At 42.4% G+C, this 17,419-nt stretch overlaps 2 protein-coding genes across 4 annotated transcripts in view; one reads left to right on the top strand and one right to left on the bottom strand.

The window, feature by feature from the left end:
• Positions 1-61: 61 nt before the first annotated feature.
• MALT1 (MALT1 paracaspase) overlaps positions 62-17,419 on the bottom strand; it is a 61,152-nt gene continuing 43,794 nt past the window's right edge. For 2 of the 3 annotated variants that reach the window (XM_043444004.1, XM_043444005.1), the window contains 7 exons: positions 11,349-11,526; positions 10,612-10,686; positions 9,858-9,985; positions 5,385-5,534; positions 4,880-5,037; positions 2,779-2,904; positions 62-1,136 (listed from right to left, as the gene is read on the bottom strand). In XM_043444004.1, coding sequence (XP_043299939.1) covers positions 696-1,136; positions 2,779-2,904; positions 4,880-5,037; positions 5,385-5,534; positions 9,858-9,985; positions 10,612-10,686; positions 11,349-11,526 — 1,256 coding nt within the window. In that variant the 3' untranslated portion in view covers positions 62-695. The remainder of the gene's footprint in view (positions 1,137-2,778; positions 2,905-4,879; positions 5,038-5,384; positions 5,535-9,857; positions 9,986-10,611; positions 10,687-11,348; positions 11,527-17,419) is intronic. The other variant, XM_043444006.1, reaches the window with a different exon arrangement.
• On the top strand, positions 4,320-4,739 carry LOC122425524 (cytochrome c oxidase subunit 7C, mitochondrial-like). Its single transcript, XM_043444007.1, has one exon. It carries the CDS (start codon positions 4,437-4,439, stop codon positions 4,626-4,628), a length of 192 nt encoding a protein of 63 aa, XP_043299942.1. The 5' UTR covers positions 4,320-4,436; the 3' UTR covers positions 4,629-4,739.

Raw genomic sequence — 17,419 nt, 5'->3', positions numbered from 1 at the left:
AACATTTCATTACTTCTCCTGTGCTTTCATGACGTTATGAATTAAGAAATAAGACATTGCAGCCTGTTCTACAAAGATTTATACACAAACTTAACTAGTATTTGTAGCAAAGTCCTATAATCACAAACTAAAGTTCATGCGCTTCTAGATTATACACAGACATTCTTATTTACATGTCTTTAAGTCTATCTACAGAAATCATACCTGTCTCAGAACCTGTCAGGAAGGCAATGTGTAGTGGAATAAACACGGCAATAGAAACCTGGAGATCTCAGCTCTAACTTAAATAAGATGCCTCAGTCTGTTTCTCCCACTGACAAAAATTAGGTTAAGCCTGATGATCACCAAGGTCCTTGTCCTGGTTCTAGAAATACAATGACTTATTCTACAGTAATGCCGTTCCCACTGTTCTTACTTCAGAGTGGTCAAGATGAAAACACTGTTATGTACACAAACATATACACGCCCATACTTCATACTTACAGAACAAATCAACCCATCCACAAAATCTTAAGAGGAGGTCTGTAGTTAAATAATTCCAACATCTCAAAGTCCTGAGTTTGCCATGAAATGCCTGTCAACTAATTTTGTCTTGCTACATGTATATCTATTTGCTTTCCCCTAATATCTCACTTTATGTAAGTACTGCTGGATGAGACAGCTATTAATTATGAGAACTTTCAAGAACAAAGAAGTCACTTTTCAGAAATTCTAAGACCATCAGAGAAAGTGAACGGCATTTCATCAGTCGTCTCTACTGGCACGTTGCTTCTGCCAAACTGACACGAGTAATGGTGGCTGTGATGGCCTGAAATGAAGGCGTCCGCAGTCCGGCTGCAGCGACAGCCGTCTGACGGCAGCACGCTGCCCGAGCTGCTGAGGTGTGAGTGGGAGGCGCCCGAGAAGGAGTCCCGAGGCGGGCGGTAGCGGGCCGCCCCCGCGGGGCCGGCGGCAGGGCTGTGGTAGGGGCCGTCACACATGACGCACGTCTGGAAGCGCGTCTTGCTCCCCGAGCCCCGGTGGATGTCGAGTTTCGCGATGAGTGGCTTTCCAACATTCACCTCCCGCTTTTCCTCTACGGTGTCTTCCAGTCCCGAGTACTGATACGACAGGCAGACCGTGAAGACCAGATGTTCCTGGGGAGGAGAAGAGAGGAGGTTTGTCCTTTTCATCAACCAGGGGAGTGTATCAGCTTTAGGATACCATTCACACACACACATCCAGACAAAACCACACAGCAGCCAAAAACACCCAGTCTCACTTTCCTTTACCAGGTTCCAGACCCTCAAAGTAGCCTTTACGTTTTCCTTATACTAAGAAAGGCTAGCTAGAACCAGCTTCCATTTTCCTCATCCCATATGTTGAATTAGTATAGACAGAATCACAGAGATCTTGTGTTACATTCCCAATGAACAGTGAAGACATATTTTTTCAAGCAGCAGGGCTTGGAAAACTCTCTTTCCCTATTATTGGAGACGGGTGTGATCTTTTAATGAAACAGTAATCAGCTTTATGGGACCTCCCTGGTGGTGCAGTGGACGGGCGTCTGCCTGCCTGTGCAGGGGATTCTGTCCCTGGTCAGAAGGTCCCATGTGCTGAGGAGTGAATAAGCCCGTGCCTGCAACTACTGGGCCCACGCTCTAGAGCCTGCGGGCCACAACCACCAAGCCCCCAGGCGGCAGCCACTGAAGCTGTGAGCTGCACCTGCTGAGGCCCGTGCACCTAGAGCCTGTGCTCTGCCACAATAGATGCCAGCTCAGTGAGAAGCCCAAGCAACGCAAGCAGGAGCAGCCCCGCTCCCTGCAACTAGAGGAACGCCCACGCTCAGCCACGAAGACCCAGCATGGCCCCCCCCACCCCCCAAAAATCAGCTTCACACTGAGGTAAAAAATTTAGCTGTTTTTAACATATTATGAAGTAATAACCCACAATCACGAGTGGAGACGTACACCTGAATCGGAGAATGGACTGAAGTTCAAAGACACATGGAGAGTGTCGGCCGACTAGCCGTGAACAGGGCGTGGCAGGTTGATGCCCGCCGCCCTGGTGTGACTGTCAGTAGTACTCACGTCACACCCCAAGGTTTGGCTAAGGCCTCCCAGGGTCATGCAGCTCTAAATAAAACTCGAGTCTGGCAAGAATATGGTTCTATTGCAAAGCTCAACCCTATAGACCATGAAAATCACGTAGTTTCTCATGTGTAAGGTCAACGAGAAATGAATAAGATCAAAATAAATTCCCATTCTAATTTGTTACGTTCTGCAGAAAGTCATCGAGCTAGGAAATGCTTATTTGAAAATGCTAAGGTATTTACAAGTAGACTATGCTCTTTGTCTCTAACTTTTTAATAACATGGAGGGTAATGACATGCACTCTCACACACAAATAAATCCTCAGGCCATTATTAAGGACAGAATGCAAAATGCGAAAAAGGTCACTGATGAGACTTGCTGTATAGCCGTTCTCTCTGCTTCAACTTAATATGAAATGAAGCAGCACATCTCTGGACCAATACACGGTTCACAGGCACAAATGCATCTTCACTTTCATAAAAGTTTTCCTTCTGCTTAGTCGCTCTTTGCAACCCCATGGACTGTAGCCCACCACACTCCCCTGTCCATGGGATTCTCCAGGCAAGAATACTCGGGTGGGTTGCCATGCCCTCCTCCAGGGGATCTTCCCAACCCAGGGACTGAACCCAGGTCTTCTGCATTGCAGGAGGATTCTTTACCACCGGAGCCACCAGGGAAGCCCAGTTATAAACGGGAAAGTGGTAACCTTTAATTTCTGCAGTGAGCTGAGTCTCGTGTACAGGCAGTGCTTGGGAAGCTCCTTTGATACTAAATAGCTGCCCGTCTCTTCGGGGGTCCCTTTATTTGCATCTTTGGGATCAATATCTAGGTCCTGTGAAAACCAGAAAACGTTATTAATGAAGTCAGTGGAAGTCACAACATCACCTGTGACCATGAGACATCTTAACAGGCGCTGCTCTCTGATGAACTGTGCTCTGAGCAGGTAAACCCTGCTGCTGCATCGCTTCATCGTGTCTGACTCTGTGCGCCCCCACAGACGGCAGCCCACCAGGCTCCCCCGTCCCTGGGATTCTCCAGACAAGAACACTGGAGTGGGTTGCCATTTCCTTCTCCAATGCATGAAAGTGAAAAGTGAAAGTGAAAGTGAAGTCGTATCCGACTCTTAGCGACCCCATGGACTGCAGCCCACCAGGCTCCTCCGTTCATGGGATTTTCCAGGCAAGAGTACTTACTGGAGTTGGGTGCCATTGCCTTCTCCAAGGTAAACCCTACCCAGGGCTAAAGGAACAATGAAGATAACATTCTAGAATCATCATCATAATAAACAGAATTCTAAATTCTTCACCGATACACTTTAAGAAGTTAGCTCTGGAAGGACAGTTCCTTTCAGACTGTTTCTGCAAACACTTTGAAGAAGCGTCCTCAAGTTTCCTTTAAGTTTGGGCCCCATGAGTGTTTGGCTCCTGGACTCCCTCCCTCCTTAGTCATCCTGTGGGGAAGGTGCAGGTGGGTTTATGTGACTCGTATATTTAACAGGAATAAATGGACATGCCAAAGGCAGCTTCCCTCTCCCCGCTTTTTCTTCCTTTACAGCCAGCTGCTGCCAAGAGCAAGAGATCTGCGCTGTGACTCGAGAGCAGCCTTCAGGCTCGGCCGCTCCAGCGTCCGGGGCTCCATCCTGGCCAGGGCTGCCAGGACTGCGGGATGGATCCGTCCAATTCTGGGCTCAGTGCAGACCGCAGGCTCTCACGCTGAGCACTGCCCTCCATGAAGCCTTGATCAGAAGCAAGGGAGACGTTCTGGGTTGTGTGCCTTACTCTGTGCTTATGTCTCAACTTACTGCAACGGTGCAGGAAAAGGGATTTTGTCTGGTGGCTCCTTTAGGCCAAAACAAAATGAGTATCATATCTAAGTGTTTGGAAAGAGCTAGGTTTCTATTCCAATACACTACTACAGTTTGACAAGTATGACTCCCTCCTGCTGTTGCACTAACTATTTCGGGAAAGTTTTTAAGAAGAGATTAATTCTGGACATACGTGTAACATGTTTTATTCCTTGATATGTGAAATACTATTTAGGGTAAGAGAAATTAAAGGCTTATTTCCTGGGTGAACTTAAGACATTCCTAACTTTAACATATTTAAGGTATTTTGGCGATTAGTTTTTAAATATTGTATTAGTTAAATACAAATATTTTTATATATGTGATATATGTATACATACTTTAATCATAACCTTTTAAGTTTTCAAAAATTAGTCTTTAGTGAGGCTATACCATTATAGTTTAAATAAAAGAAAAAAGTAGACTTTGGGGAACAAGGTCGTGAGGAAGCAGCGCGCGTTTTGCGGCCGCCATTTCTTCCGCCTTCAGTCTCGATCTTTTGTAGAGCTTCCAACAGTGCTATGTTGGGACAGAGCATCCGGAGGTTCACAACCTCTGTGGTTCGTCGGAGTCACTACGAGGAGGGTCCAGGGAAGAATATACCTTTTTCAATGGAAAACAAGTGGAGGTTACTAGCTATGATGACTTTGTTCTTTGGGTCTGGATTTGCTGCACCTTTCTTTATAGTGAGACACCAACTGCTTAAAAAGTAACCCATGAGACAGATAGGAAGAGGAACATATTAAGAGGTGCAGTCTCTTAAAAGGATCAAACCCTTGAACTCAGCATCCTAGATACGTTTGTAAATAAACTTATGGCATAAATCCTTATTGCCTCTTCTCTGAAATATGGAACATGATAATTGAACACGTGCTTACATTTTATTTGGGTAATAATGCATTATTAGTTTCTTAATTAAATATGTATTTGATTTAAAAAAAAAAAGAAAAAAGTAGAGACTTACAAGTGGAAAGTCGGTAACATAGGCATCGCACATTAATATATCAGGTGGTTTGTGCACTATACTCGTATAGATGATCATGACGTTAGAAAACTCGGCTGCAAATCCCAGTTGAATCTGAACACCACACTGAAATTTAAGACACATACTTTCTGGAAGCTCTGAAAAAGAACAATAAAAACTTACATAAATAATTACTTAAAGAATTTTTGGTGAGTTTTCTGATGATAAGCAGCAAACAAATATTCTTTATGGGGCAAAATACTATTAGAGCTGTTTCTGTCACTTAAAAACGTTACAGGAAATTCCCTGGAGGCCCAGTGGTTCCAACTCTGTGCTTTCACTGCCGAGCACCTGGGTTCAATCCCCGGTTAGGGACTAAGATCCTACTCACTAGGCTAAAACATTCACAGCAAAGTTTGGAGGAAAGCTGTGAATTCAGAGGGAAAGACGGCTTCATAGTTTTACATGAACATAGAAAGAGAGCATAAAAAAGACTTTACGGTACCGTGCGCCTTGGCCCACTGGAGGTTTCGCACCAGAGACTCTGCGGAATGTGCTGTTCCCTGGATTGGGTCAGTAAGGGCTCTCTTTTCAGATAAGCTACTTCGAATCTCTAGCGCCTGCTTGCCTTTGGTAAGGTGACATTTACCCATATCTAAAAGATAAGACGTGAATATTATGTTTAAGACCACATCATTTCATTTCGGCCAAGAATCCTTCTACAAATCAGGTTATATTCTCAACATCACTTATTCACTCCAGACACCTACCAAGCACCTACTATGTGCCAGGCATGGTTCCAAGTGCTAAGGATATGGTGTGAGCAAACAGATAAAAGTACTGGACCAGCTCACTTCTAAAGGCCCCTTTCTGGCTGTTATCTTCTATAATTCTATTGATGAGTCCCTAATATGCTAAGCCTTGAAATTCACAAAGAAGTGAAAGTATATTTCTTTTTTTTTTTTTTTTTAAATTTGGGAAGACCCAGAGGAATCGGGTGGAGAAAGTATATTTCTTTACTGTAAGAGCAGTCAGGATTTATGTGTACTCTGTGGAGAAATATGTTCAGTTAAACAAATGACTACACAGCTAAGAGAAAGTTAAAATATCATGCTGTCTTTATCTCAGATTTCTTTTTTAGAAAAGAAATAACATGTTAAAACAAACAATGTTAAAACACCATTACTGTCTCCCCAACTCAAAGTAACCAAAGTACTGTGTATATTCTTACACATATTGTAATTTTTACTCATGTAGATATTGGTAAATAGTACGTGTCAATGTTTTAGGTTTTGAACTTACTAAAAATGTTATACACGTGCTTTTACTATTTTCATGCAACATGATTTAAGACATGAATACTGACAAATCTCAATTTAAATTTATAAAATGATACTACATTCCTTTGCATAAATACATTAGAAAAAATTCATCCTATTTCTGTAAATATTATTAATGAAAATAAATTAATAATATCTGGTCTTGGAAAGTAGTTTCTTATCTGGGAAGACAGACATAAAACTCTAAGACTTTATCCCTTTTACTCAGAAAGAGATTCCAAATGTTTATCTTTCATGAATAACAGTAAGGTCAGAGAGAGAGAGGGAAGTTACAAAACAACTAAATTAAAATAAGGGCTTCCCTGGTGGTTCAGATGGTAAAGAATCTGCCTGCAATGCAGGAGACCTGGGTTCAATCCCTGGGTTGGGAAGATCCCCTGGAGGAGGGCATGGCAACACATTCTAGTATTCTTGCCTGGAGAATCCCCATGGACAGAGGAGCTTGGTGGGCCCCAGTCCATGGGATCACAAAGAATTGGACACAACTGAGCGACTAAGCACACAAATTAAAATATTCCTACTTTTTGCAGACATATATAAACTCAATTAAAACTATGTTAGAAGCAAATCAAGGGAATGATAAACAAGATTTAGAAGGATACACACGCTAGTAAAGTAATGCTCAAAATTCTCCAAGCCAGGCTTCAATAGTACATCAACCGTGAACTTCCAGATGTTCAAGCTGGTTTTAGAAAAGGCAGAGGAACCAGAGATCAAATTACCGACATCTGTTGGATTATTGAAAAAACAAGAGAGTTCCAAAAAAACATCTGTTTCTGCTTTATTGACTATGCCAAAGCCTTTGACTGTGTGGATTACAACAAACTGTGGAAAATTCTTAAAGAGACTGGGAATACCAGACCACCTGACCTGACTCTTGAGAAATCTGTATGCAGGTCAGGAAGCAACAGTTAGAACTGGACAGGGAACAACAGACTGGTTCCAAATAGGAAAAGGGGTATGTCAAGGCTGTATATTGTCACCCTGCTTATTTAACTTATACACAGAGTACATCATGAGAAAAGCTGGGCTGGATGAAGCAAAAGCTGGAATCAAGATTGTCGGGAGAAATATCAATAACCTCAGATATGCAGATGACACCACCCTTATGGCAGAAAGTGAAAAAGAACTAAAGAGCCTCTTGATGAAAGTGAAAGAGGAGAGTGATAAAGTTGGCTTAAAACTCAACATTCAGAAAACTAAGGTCATGGCATCTGGTCCCATGTTTGCCAAATCATGGCAAACAGATGGGGAAACAGTGAAAACGGTGACAGACCTTATTTTTTTGGGCTCCAAAATCACTGCAGATGGTGACTGCAGCCATGAAATTAAAAGACGCTTACTCCTTGGAAGAAAAGCTATGACCAACTTAGACAGCATATTAAAAAACAGATAATTACTTGTCCGTCTAATCAAAGCTATGGTTTTTCCAGTAGTCGTGTATGGGTATCAGAGTTGGACTATAAAGAAAGCTGAGCACTGAAGAATTGATGCTTTTGAACTATGGTGTTGGAGAAGATTCTTGAGAGTCTCTTGGACTGCAAGGAGATCCAACCAGTCCACCCTAAAGGAGTCCTGGGTGTTCATTAGAAGGACTGATGTTGAAGCTGAAACTCCACCTGATGCGAAGAACTGACTCATTTGAAAAGACCCTGATGCTGGGAAAGACTGAAGGCAGGAGAAGGGGACAACAGAGGATGAGATGCTTGGATGGCATCACCAACTTGATGGACATGAGTTTGAGCAAGCTCCGGGAGTTGGTGATGGACAGGGAGGCCTGCCGTGCTGTGGTTCATGGGGTCGCAAAGAGTCAGACACAACTGAGTGACTAAACTGAACCGAACTCCATGAAAGAGGGGCAAGGAAAGAGAGAGGGAACATATAACTGGATATAGGTTACTGTCAAAGTCTGAGATTCATGCTGGACATCTAACTCACAATAAAAACTGTCAGAAGTATGTTCCAAGGGACTTATTAAAAAGTATATCACTAATTGAATAAATCTTTTCTTCTAGCAGATCGTGGAGTTTTATAGAGCAAGATGGCATTTGGGTACTTTAAATGCCATATTGCCAGAACTAGATAAGGAAAGAATTTACCTTGCAATTTCAAGCAACTTAATAATGCTGTTTCAAGTAGAAAAACCAAAATCTGGGGTCCCAGATTGATAGCAGGAAACTTGTAACAGCAACCAATTTATTTCCTATTTTGTTTCACTGGCACAACAATTGAAACTGGAAAGGTGGTTTTTCTCCTCAACTGTTTGGCCTATGATCTTTGAAAACTTAAAAGTATTCAGAATAAATTATCCTGAAGAATTCAAAGTTCAAATGTATAATAAAGTATAAATAAAAATATAATCCAGAAGTTCAAATATACTGGGATGCCATTTATTGACAGAACAACAGGTGGGTGAACTGGTGCTTTTTATTAAGTTTTAAGATAGGACAGATTAAAATTAGAATAAAACATTTTAGAGTCTTGGGAGCATGTTCACAGATCTCACTTTGAAAATAACTGACACTCCAAAGGCTTTTTTTTTAGGCACCGGAACTTTGTCTTCAAATGAGAACTTTAAATAGAAGCCCACACAATATGTAAAACAGGTAAAAGCAGAACTTCTTTGGTTGAAGAAAGAGGGTCAGAGCCCTGGCTGTCTACACTGAAGGGGAAAGTAGTGAAGTCAAGCGATCCAGCTAAGGGATTACACTGATAAAAACATGAAAATAAGTGAATGTGACTAATGAGTGGGTCGTGGAACTATTCAGATGCCATCTCTGGAATATCCATGAAGCTCCATTTTCTAGGGAGCCAGTTTGCAAAAGAACTGCCTTCTCTTTAATGTGACTTATGAGCTTCCCCGGTGGCTCAGATGGTAAAGAGAGTGCCTGCAATGCAGAGACCTGGGCTCGATTCCTGGGTCAGGAACATCCCTTGGAGAAAGGAATGGCAACCCACTCCAGTCTTCTTTCCTGGAGAATTCCACAGACAGAGGAGCCTGGAAGGTACAGCCCATGGGGTGGTGAAAAGCCGGACAGGACTGAGCAACTAATGGTGTTAAAAAAGAGACAGGTCGATCTGCTGCTGTGAGAGGTGCTTCTTCAGGGAGTGACATTAGCCCAGCGCTGTGCCAGGCAGCAAACAAAAGAACAGAAGCAGTGGAAGAGCCACGTGGTGGCAGACCTCTAGGATCCTGTCCTTAAAGCAGAATTTCAAACTCCCAAATTCGTCAAAGGAAAAAAAAAAAAGAACCCAGCCTTTTCCCGCAGGGCCTTGAAATTTCTATAAAGTTGCATCTGTTTGACCCTGAAAGAAAATGCTCATTGGACAACTTTTTTTCTCTTTTTTGCAAATAAGCAGACTGGGTGGCATCAGGCATTAAGTATTGAAACAAGGTAAGGAGTTTTCAGGATTAAACTTCATTTATTTCACAATCATGTCTGGGCTCAGCCTTGCAGGTCAAAGTAATGCTACACTAATGCATACAGCTAAGCCAGTAAGGAAAGAAGCACTCTTATGAACATTATATAAACTATTTCATTGTTCCATGAAGTAGATACTAATTCCAAACCCAAATAAAGACTGTAGGATTAAAATACGCAGAGAACCATAAGTAGCTTTCTCTAGTTTTATTTTACCTTCTGCAACTTCATCCAGTAACACAGTAATTTTCTTTTCTTCTAATAACCTATCCTTTAAAAACTTCATGAAGATTCCATTTGCTAACCCAGAATGCTGTATTTCAAAAGCTTCTGCTCCTTGACACCTGAAAAGAAAGACATTAAAAAAAAAGCAAACACTTGGCCCATGAAGCTTCTATAAAAACTAATGAGTCTCATATACCACCCTGCCTCTCACATGACATCTTAATTAAAGAGTTGACCTTTAAGCAAGAATTAAGTGCTTTGAGGCTTAGTAAAAAAATGCCAAGCTCTAAAGTGCTGAGGTCAATTATTTAAAACTTTGTATTAAGAATATTGAGGCAAATTTATGCCTAGATGGCTATGGATATTTCTAGGCTTCTAATCTACAATCAAAAAGAAGTCACTGGGCTTCCCTGATGGCTCAGTGGTAAACAATTCACTTGCTGAGGCAGGAGACGGGTTTGATCCCTGATCTGGGAAGATCCCACGTGCTGCGGAGCAACTGAGCGTGTGCGCCGCAAGTCCTGAGCCTGTGCTCTGGAGCCTGGAGCCGCACCTACTGAGCCCGCGCCCCAGAGCCCGCGCTCTGCAACGAGAAGGCACCACTGAGCCACCCACCGCAACTAGAGAGTAGCCCCCGCTTGCCACAACTTGGGAAAAGCCTGTGCGGCATCAAAGAGCCAGGACAGTAAAAAAATAAAAAAAAAGTCATCAAAGAATGACGGAATCCCCAACATCAAAGTCTCACGTGGCGTATCCAAAGACGATATTGGCGGTGACTCTCAGGGCGTCCAGGATTGGGATGGTATCGTCATAGTCATTTCTGTTTAAAAGGCAGAAGAGGAAAAGGACAGATACAAATACAAAGAGTTAAAATGGCATTCTTAAAAGAGCACAAATAATAATACAGTGAAAATATGTATTATACTATTCTGTAACACATAAAGGAACTTTGAACCTATCACTTTCAATTATATAGTTACCTATGTATTTACCAAAAGTAATCCAGGACTCCCCAGTGACTGAGACAGCAGAGAATCACCCCTTTTTTCTTGTTAGCTTTTAAAACTGGAATTACATTTGAACTCGGGCGTTGGATTTTGATTGCTAAAAGCTGAGCAAGCAAAAAGTTGCTAAGGGCCCCCACTCTTTTCAGTTTTGACTCTGCTAATTCCTGGAGGAACAGCTGCAGGGATTGTAGAAGACATTCTAAAGGCAGTCTGAGGGGCTGTATCTTTTCTAGTATGAGTGAGTACCCATGCCCTTTTGTTCATCACTTCTATTCTAGAGCAGGCAGGAAAAAGTTAAAAACACATAGAGAAAATGTATTTTCTAGTTTTCTTCTTAATCAATCTCACTCTACAATCTAAAATTCACCAATTCTAAGTGTTCGAAGGCTTCATGGGTGTGCCATTAGATCTAACTTGTCGAGGCTGATGTTTAACTGACATTAACAGGCTCCCATGTGAGGACTGGACCGTCTACCTCTTCCTGCACATGTCCAGCAGGAACACGTTGAGTCCGGTCTCCTTTTCTTGCATCAGTTTCAGGATATTCTGTACACACAGACAGTTTTCAGACCTATATGGATTTGGAGCATCCACAGGGACCATAAAGCTGTTCCCGAAGTTCTCATATCCATGTCCTGCGTAATACAACAGCCCTGAAAAGCAAGAAAGGAGAAACTGCAATCTGAGTAGGCAGCACTCTAAAACAAAACCACGACTTACTTTCTTGACATGAATGCGTACTTATTTAAGAGAGATGCAACTACAAACACATTCAAGTGTTAACTGAATTTGCCTTGAAAATTACTTTGGCAACAGTCTTCGTTTAAGTACTGAATTTTAAACCAACATCAGGATGCTATCCTGTGCAACTAGAGAAGCAAGCCAGAAAGAGAAATACCAGATGATATCACTTATATGTGGAATCTAAAACGTACAAATGAGCCTACCTATGAAACAGGAACAGGGATGCAGAGACTAGACTGGTGGTTGCCAAGGGGCTGGGGTGTGTGTGAGGGGTTGGACTGGGAGTCTGCGATTAACAGATACAAACTGGAACATACGGGATGGAAAAACAAGGTCCTACTGAACGGCACAGAGAACTATAGTCAGTAACCGGTGATAAACCATAACGGAAAAGAATGTGAAAAAGCAAGCATATATATACACATATAACTGAGTCACTTTGCTATACAGCAGTAATTAACATACTATAATTCAACCACAGTATGTCAGAGATTTGTGAAAAAGATGCTCCTCTGAAGTGCATTTCAGTTCATGAAAGTGACACATCTGTAACCAGTGGTATAACATGGATCGCAATTTCACCTCAGGATGTTTAAAAACAAACAAGGCTGAGGACTCCTGTGACTCATCTGTGGTCTCCGAAACCAGGAGCTCCTTCAGCCAGGGCGCTCTCCCCTTTATCTGTGTGTTCCCGGCACACTTCAGTTCAGTGAGTGTTTAACAGATGAAAGGACAAACGCAATTCAGAGGGACAGACAGCCGCTGCCACGCCAGGTGTAAGAAATTCCACAGCATTTCCTTACAACATCAGTAAGGTTAGAAAAATATCCATGTAGCTTTTTCTAGGCAGAGAAGGGAAATCTCATTTCATGGATTGCTATTTCTTTTTGTTATGCAGGTATAAATATCATTTATTTTCTATAGTCTGAATTAAACTAAAATTCATGTTAGTTTTAATGTTCACAGATGAGTTATTATTTCTTTATTGAGAAATGGTACTATAAAAAAACATACTAAACAACTCTAAACACCTTCTTGAAAAGAAGTTTGTTTTTGTTCTTAAAAAAAAAATCAGTATGGGCTTTCTTATAAAATATTTGTTATTCCTATTTGATAGGAATACTTGTGAAGACATGGTCCCCTAAGCCTGCAATCTCTAGCGCCCACTGATTCTGCTCTGTCAATATTTTGAAGTGATGACTTCATTGTGTAGTATTCTACAGTAAACAGTAAAAAGGCATTTAGAAGGAGAACAAACAAACAAAAAAGCTAATTCTTTATAGCTGCAGCCCCCAAGCCCCAGCAAGAACGTGGTTTTTAGCAGCAAAGAAAACTTGCTTCCTTTGGTCCCACAGGGCAGGATCCAGGTTGTTGACTTTTCCTGACTTCCTATTTAAATAAGAAAAATGGTTCTTTCATACGTATCATTCTGGGTAAAAAAATGACAAAATGGACACACACCGGTTTATTCACTGTGGGTGTTCATCACCATGTAGGTGGCAAGGACGATGAGAAAGAAATGAACACAGAGCTCCTGGCCCTGAGGGTCTTACAGCTCATTCGAGCACGCTCATGTAATCAGTGATACAAAGAAAAGTCTGCATATAATTAAACAGCACACATCACGGGATTAGAGCAACGCTGTACATGATGTATAAAGTGCCGAGGGGAGCACCAGCGTGAGGGGAAGCAATGACAGGTGGTCCTGAGAGAAAGGGAACAGTCTGGAAAGGCAGGGAGGAAGGAAGGTGCATTATAGGCAGCGGGAACAGAGACAAACAAGGTTTGGCCCCGGAATGACAGCTAACAGAAAGGAGACCAGCCTGGAAAGGAATTAAATTATCACTGTAAATCAAAGTGTTTAGAAAATCACGACACAGTGGGTTTAATTAGCAAAGCGATGAAAATCCAAGTAAGTGAAAAGATAACCCACAGAATGGGAGAACATGTCCACATAGACAGATAAGTATTTGTGAGAACAAATTATATATCTACAAGGACATTGTATCCAGAATATATGAAGAACTCTTCAACAATAAAAAGAATTTTAAAATGCACAGGGGACTTGAATAAACGTTTCTTCAAAGAGAATATACAAATGGCAAATAAGCACATAAGATGATGCTCAATATTACTAACCATTAGGGAAATGCAAAACAAAACAATGAGATACCACTTCACACTTATTATGATGGCTGTAATCAAAAAGACGTGAACCAAGGCTGACAGGTAGAGAAAGTGGAAACCTCGTTTGCTTCTGGCAGGAATATACAATAGCACAGGCCCACTGGAATCAGGCGGTTCCTCAGAAAGCAAAACTTAGCATTCTGTGACCCAGAAACTCCACTCCAAGGTAAATGTCCAGGGAAACTGAAAACACGTGTCCACGCAATGTTCACAGCAGCACTAGTTCTAATATCTAAATAGTGGAAAATGGTTAAATGTCCATTTGCTGATCAATGAATAAACAAAATGTTCTATATCCACACAATGGATGATTAACTAGTCACAAAAATAGTGCTACAACACAGAGGAAGCTTGGATGCACCATGCCAGAAGTGACCGAAGCCAGACCCAGAAGGATGCATAGGGAGTGATTCCATTCATAGGAGAGTCCTTGGGAGACAAATCCAGAGGCAGCAAGCGGGTTGCTGCTGTCAGGAGTCTGGGGTCAGGAGGACTGAGGAGGGACCGCCAGTGGATACGGGGCTTCTCTGGGGGCCGATGACAACGGGGCTCTGTGTGGACACTGAAAGCCACTGAACTGGAACCTGCGGTGCAGCGCGGGGCGCTCAGCTCGGGGCTCTGGTGACCTGGAGCAGTGGGACCGCGGGGCCGGGAGGGAGGTCCGGCAGGGAGGGGGGTCAGTGTGCACAGAGCCGATCATCACTGCATAGCAAAAACTAACACAACGTGGGAAATAACTATAGTTCAATAGAAATGTTCATAAAACAAGAAGACCTGTATACTTTAAAAGTGCAAGATTTACACTGTCCAGGATTCAAAATCTGACTCCACTCCTTGTCCGTCTCTTTCCTGCTTCCAGAGCAAGACACACTTATTTGTAACCTCCATGGCCCCGCTCAAGTCACGCTCTCCTTCTTTCCATCTACCCAAATCTTCGCCATGGCTCAGGCTTATCTCAGGTTCAGACCCTGGGCGCTTCTGAACACATTTCAGCCCTACACTGCTGGGAAATCCTACAGCAGCCTTGACACTTCAAATCACACATGGGCTTTCATGGACATTTACAGTTCTGTATGGACGCAGTTTCTTTGATAAAAGTAACTGTAATAAAGACATTAATTTTTTTACATTTGCATGGCATTTTCATGATTTTCAAAGCACCTCATGAACATAATCAGATTTTAACCTGTAGCAATTTTTAAATGACCTACTTTATAGGTGAGAAAATAAAATTTTAAAACATTAAATAATTTGCTTAAAATCATATAGCTGATAGGTATTTGTATTCCATACACAGCGTTTCTCCGGTCCTATTATATTAGGGGGCTTATAATTTCCTCAGATGGTAAAGAATCTGCCTGCAATGCAGGAGAGACCCAGCTTCGATCCCTGGGTTGAGAAGATGCCCAGGAGAAGGGAATGGCTACCCACTCCAGTATTCTTGCCTGGAGAATCCCATGGACAGAGGAGCCGGGTGGGCTCCCATTGTGTCATTTAATACATCTGGCTTAAGAAGGCTTGACTTGGGAGAAAAAGCAACTTCAAGGGAGGGAGGGTTTAGCCTCCATCATCCAGGTAAAGCTAAGTGTGGTCCAGTGTTTCAATGCTGTATGCCCAGGTTTGCAATCACTGAAATTAAGGCACTGACAACAAAATATCTTTTCTCCACCACAGAGCAATTCATGGAAAATGTAATAAGCATTTTGTATCAAAGTCTACACACAAATTATACTGCAGGAAGTTAAGCATTTTTATGTAAAATAACTAGGCCAAATCACTGTATTTTAAAAATTTCATCTCTAGTACCATTTGTACATTTAAACCACTTTCATTACTCAAGGATAGAAGGACAAAATGGATCTCTTTTAAAATGTCAAAGAATTCAATGGGGTTAGAAATAAAACCTTGTAAAATATTAGATCTTTTAGGAATTTTATTTCTTGGGAATATGATTTCCAAGGGTACAGTCTGTCAAAGATTTTTATTTTTTGTCTACAGAGAAAACAAACGCTTCAATGGAGGACTTTCCCACTTGAGCAGCGCTGCCCTGCACTTGGCACAAGGCTTTTTTTTTTTAGTTCTCCCACTTTATTGCTACCAGCCCATCTCCCTCCACCCTCGTGCACACATGCTCCATCATGTGACCCCATGGACTGCAGCCCGCCAGGCTCCTCTGGCCATGGACTTTTCCAGACAAGAATACTGGAGTGGGTTGCCATTTCCTTCTCCAGGCACAGGGCTTTTATTAGAACATGAACATCGCCTCTGCCAGCGACCTTCAGAGTGGTTACCACCTATGTATCAGGCACTGCTGGAAGCAAGTGCTTTACTTCAATAATCTCACAGGCTGCTCACAACAAGCACCTCATCATCATAATGAGGTAGGAAATGTTATCGCCTCCTTCTTACAGATGCGAAAGCTGAGGCACTGAGCCGTTCACAGCTCACCCGCAGTCACGAGACTACCAAGGGGTGTTCCCAGAAGTGCGGGGCCAGCGGGATCAGCCGCTGCGCCAGGTTATACTGTCTCCTTACAATCTTCTGCTGGCTTTCGAGTTAACGTTACTCTCAGAAAATAAAAAATGCCGCTGTACTGGTTTTTCCATGACCTCACCATACCATTTCTTTAAAAACTCCGTTTTTCCCTCCAATGAAATCTTAGGCTGAACCTTAATAAATAAGAGATAAGAGCTGGTTTCTCAATTGAGGTTTGAAGTGGAATGTTATCCAAATCCCCTATCTATTGGTGAAGGAAAATCTGAATTCAGGAAACTACGACAACAACGGCTACAGTGTTTTGAGGCTTTAGCATGCCAGACACATGGGCGGTTATTTTATCTTAACTTATCCTGTAACAACCGCATTAACTTAGTCTATCCATTGTATACATCCTTTCTGGCTTAGGAAAGCGAAGTAACTTGGTCACAGACACACAGCGAGTAAGTAGAAAACACAGACCGTTGAGCCCGGGGTTGGTGACTCTTGGCTCTGCTGCTTAACCCCGGAGCTACGCTGACGCGAGTGACTCCAGCATGAGTGAGGCTTTGACCCTGTGCTAGCCAGGTTCCTTTAACCCCCTTTTCTGTCGAAGCACAGCTCAGCTGCAGCAAGTGATGAATGCAGAGAAGTGTTAGGTGGGGCGGACACTGAGCCAAGGAGTTACTCTCCATCCTGGTTTATCTACATAACTGAAATCTTTATCCTTATTATCTTCAAGGATAGGTAACAAATAGGTCAGTTATTCCTGTTTTTAGATTGTGTTTTTAATGCTTATATATGTTTAAAAATCAGATTACATATGTTCTGTTCTGCTAATTTTTATTTCCTTCACAAACCCAGGGCAATATAATACAGAAGGGCATAAACTTGAGTGCCCATGCTTTCCACACTGACGCTGCTCTTCTGAAACTCCTGTGGCTCTGGCTCTGCCTCCCCTGCCCCCCAAAGTACTCGTGGTCCCCGGGGCTGCCAGCTGGGCGTGAGGGCACAGCCTAGGGGACATGCCTATGCCCTCTGGCCTCTGCCACACTTACATTGAAAGCAGAGGTGTCGGGGTTTGGGATATTCACAATACTTCAAAATATAATGCAGTCACCCTGTTAAGACATGAATCAG

The sequence above is a fragment of the Cervus canadensis genome, chromosome 23 (assembly GCF_019320065.1).
Source record: "Cervus canadensis isolate Bull #8, Minnesota chromosome 23, ASM1932006v1, whole genome shotgun sequence".
Classification (NCBI taxonomy): Eukaryota; Metazoa; Chordata; class Mammalia; order Artiodactyla; family Cervidae; genus Cervus; species Cervus canadensis.
This window is presented reverse-complemented; position numbering and strand designations above follow the sequence as displayed.

Coding starts and splice junctions, on each gene's coding strand:
- LOC122425524 (XM_043444007.1), top strand. CDS start 4,437: ATGTTGGGACAGAGCATCCGGAGGTTCACAACCTCTGTGGTTCGTCGG.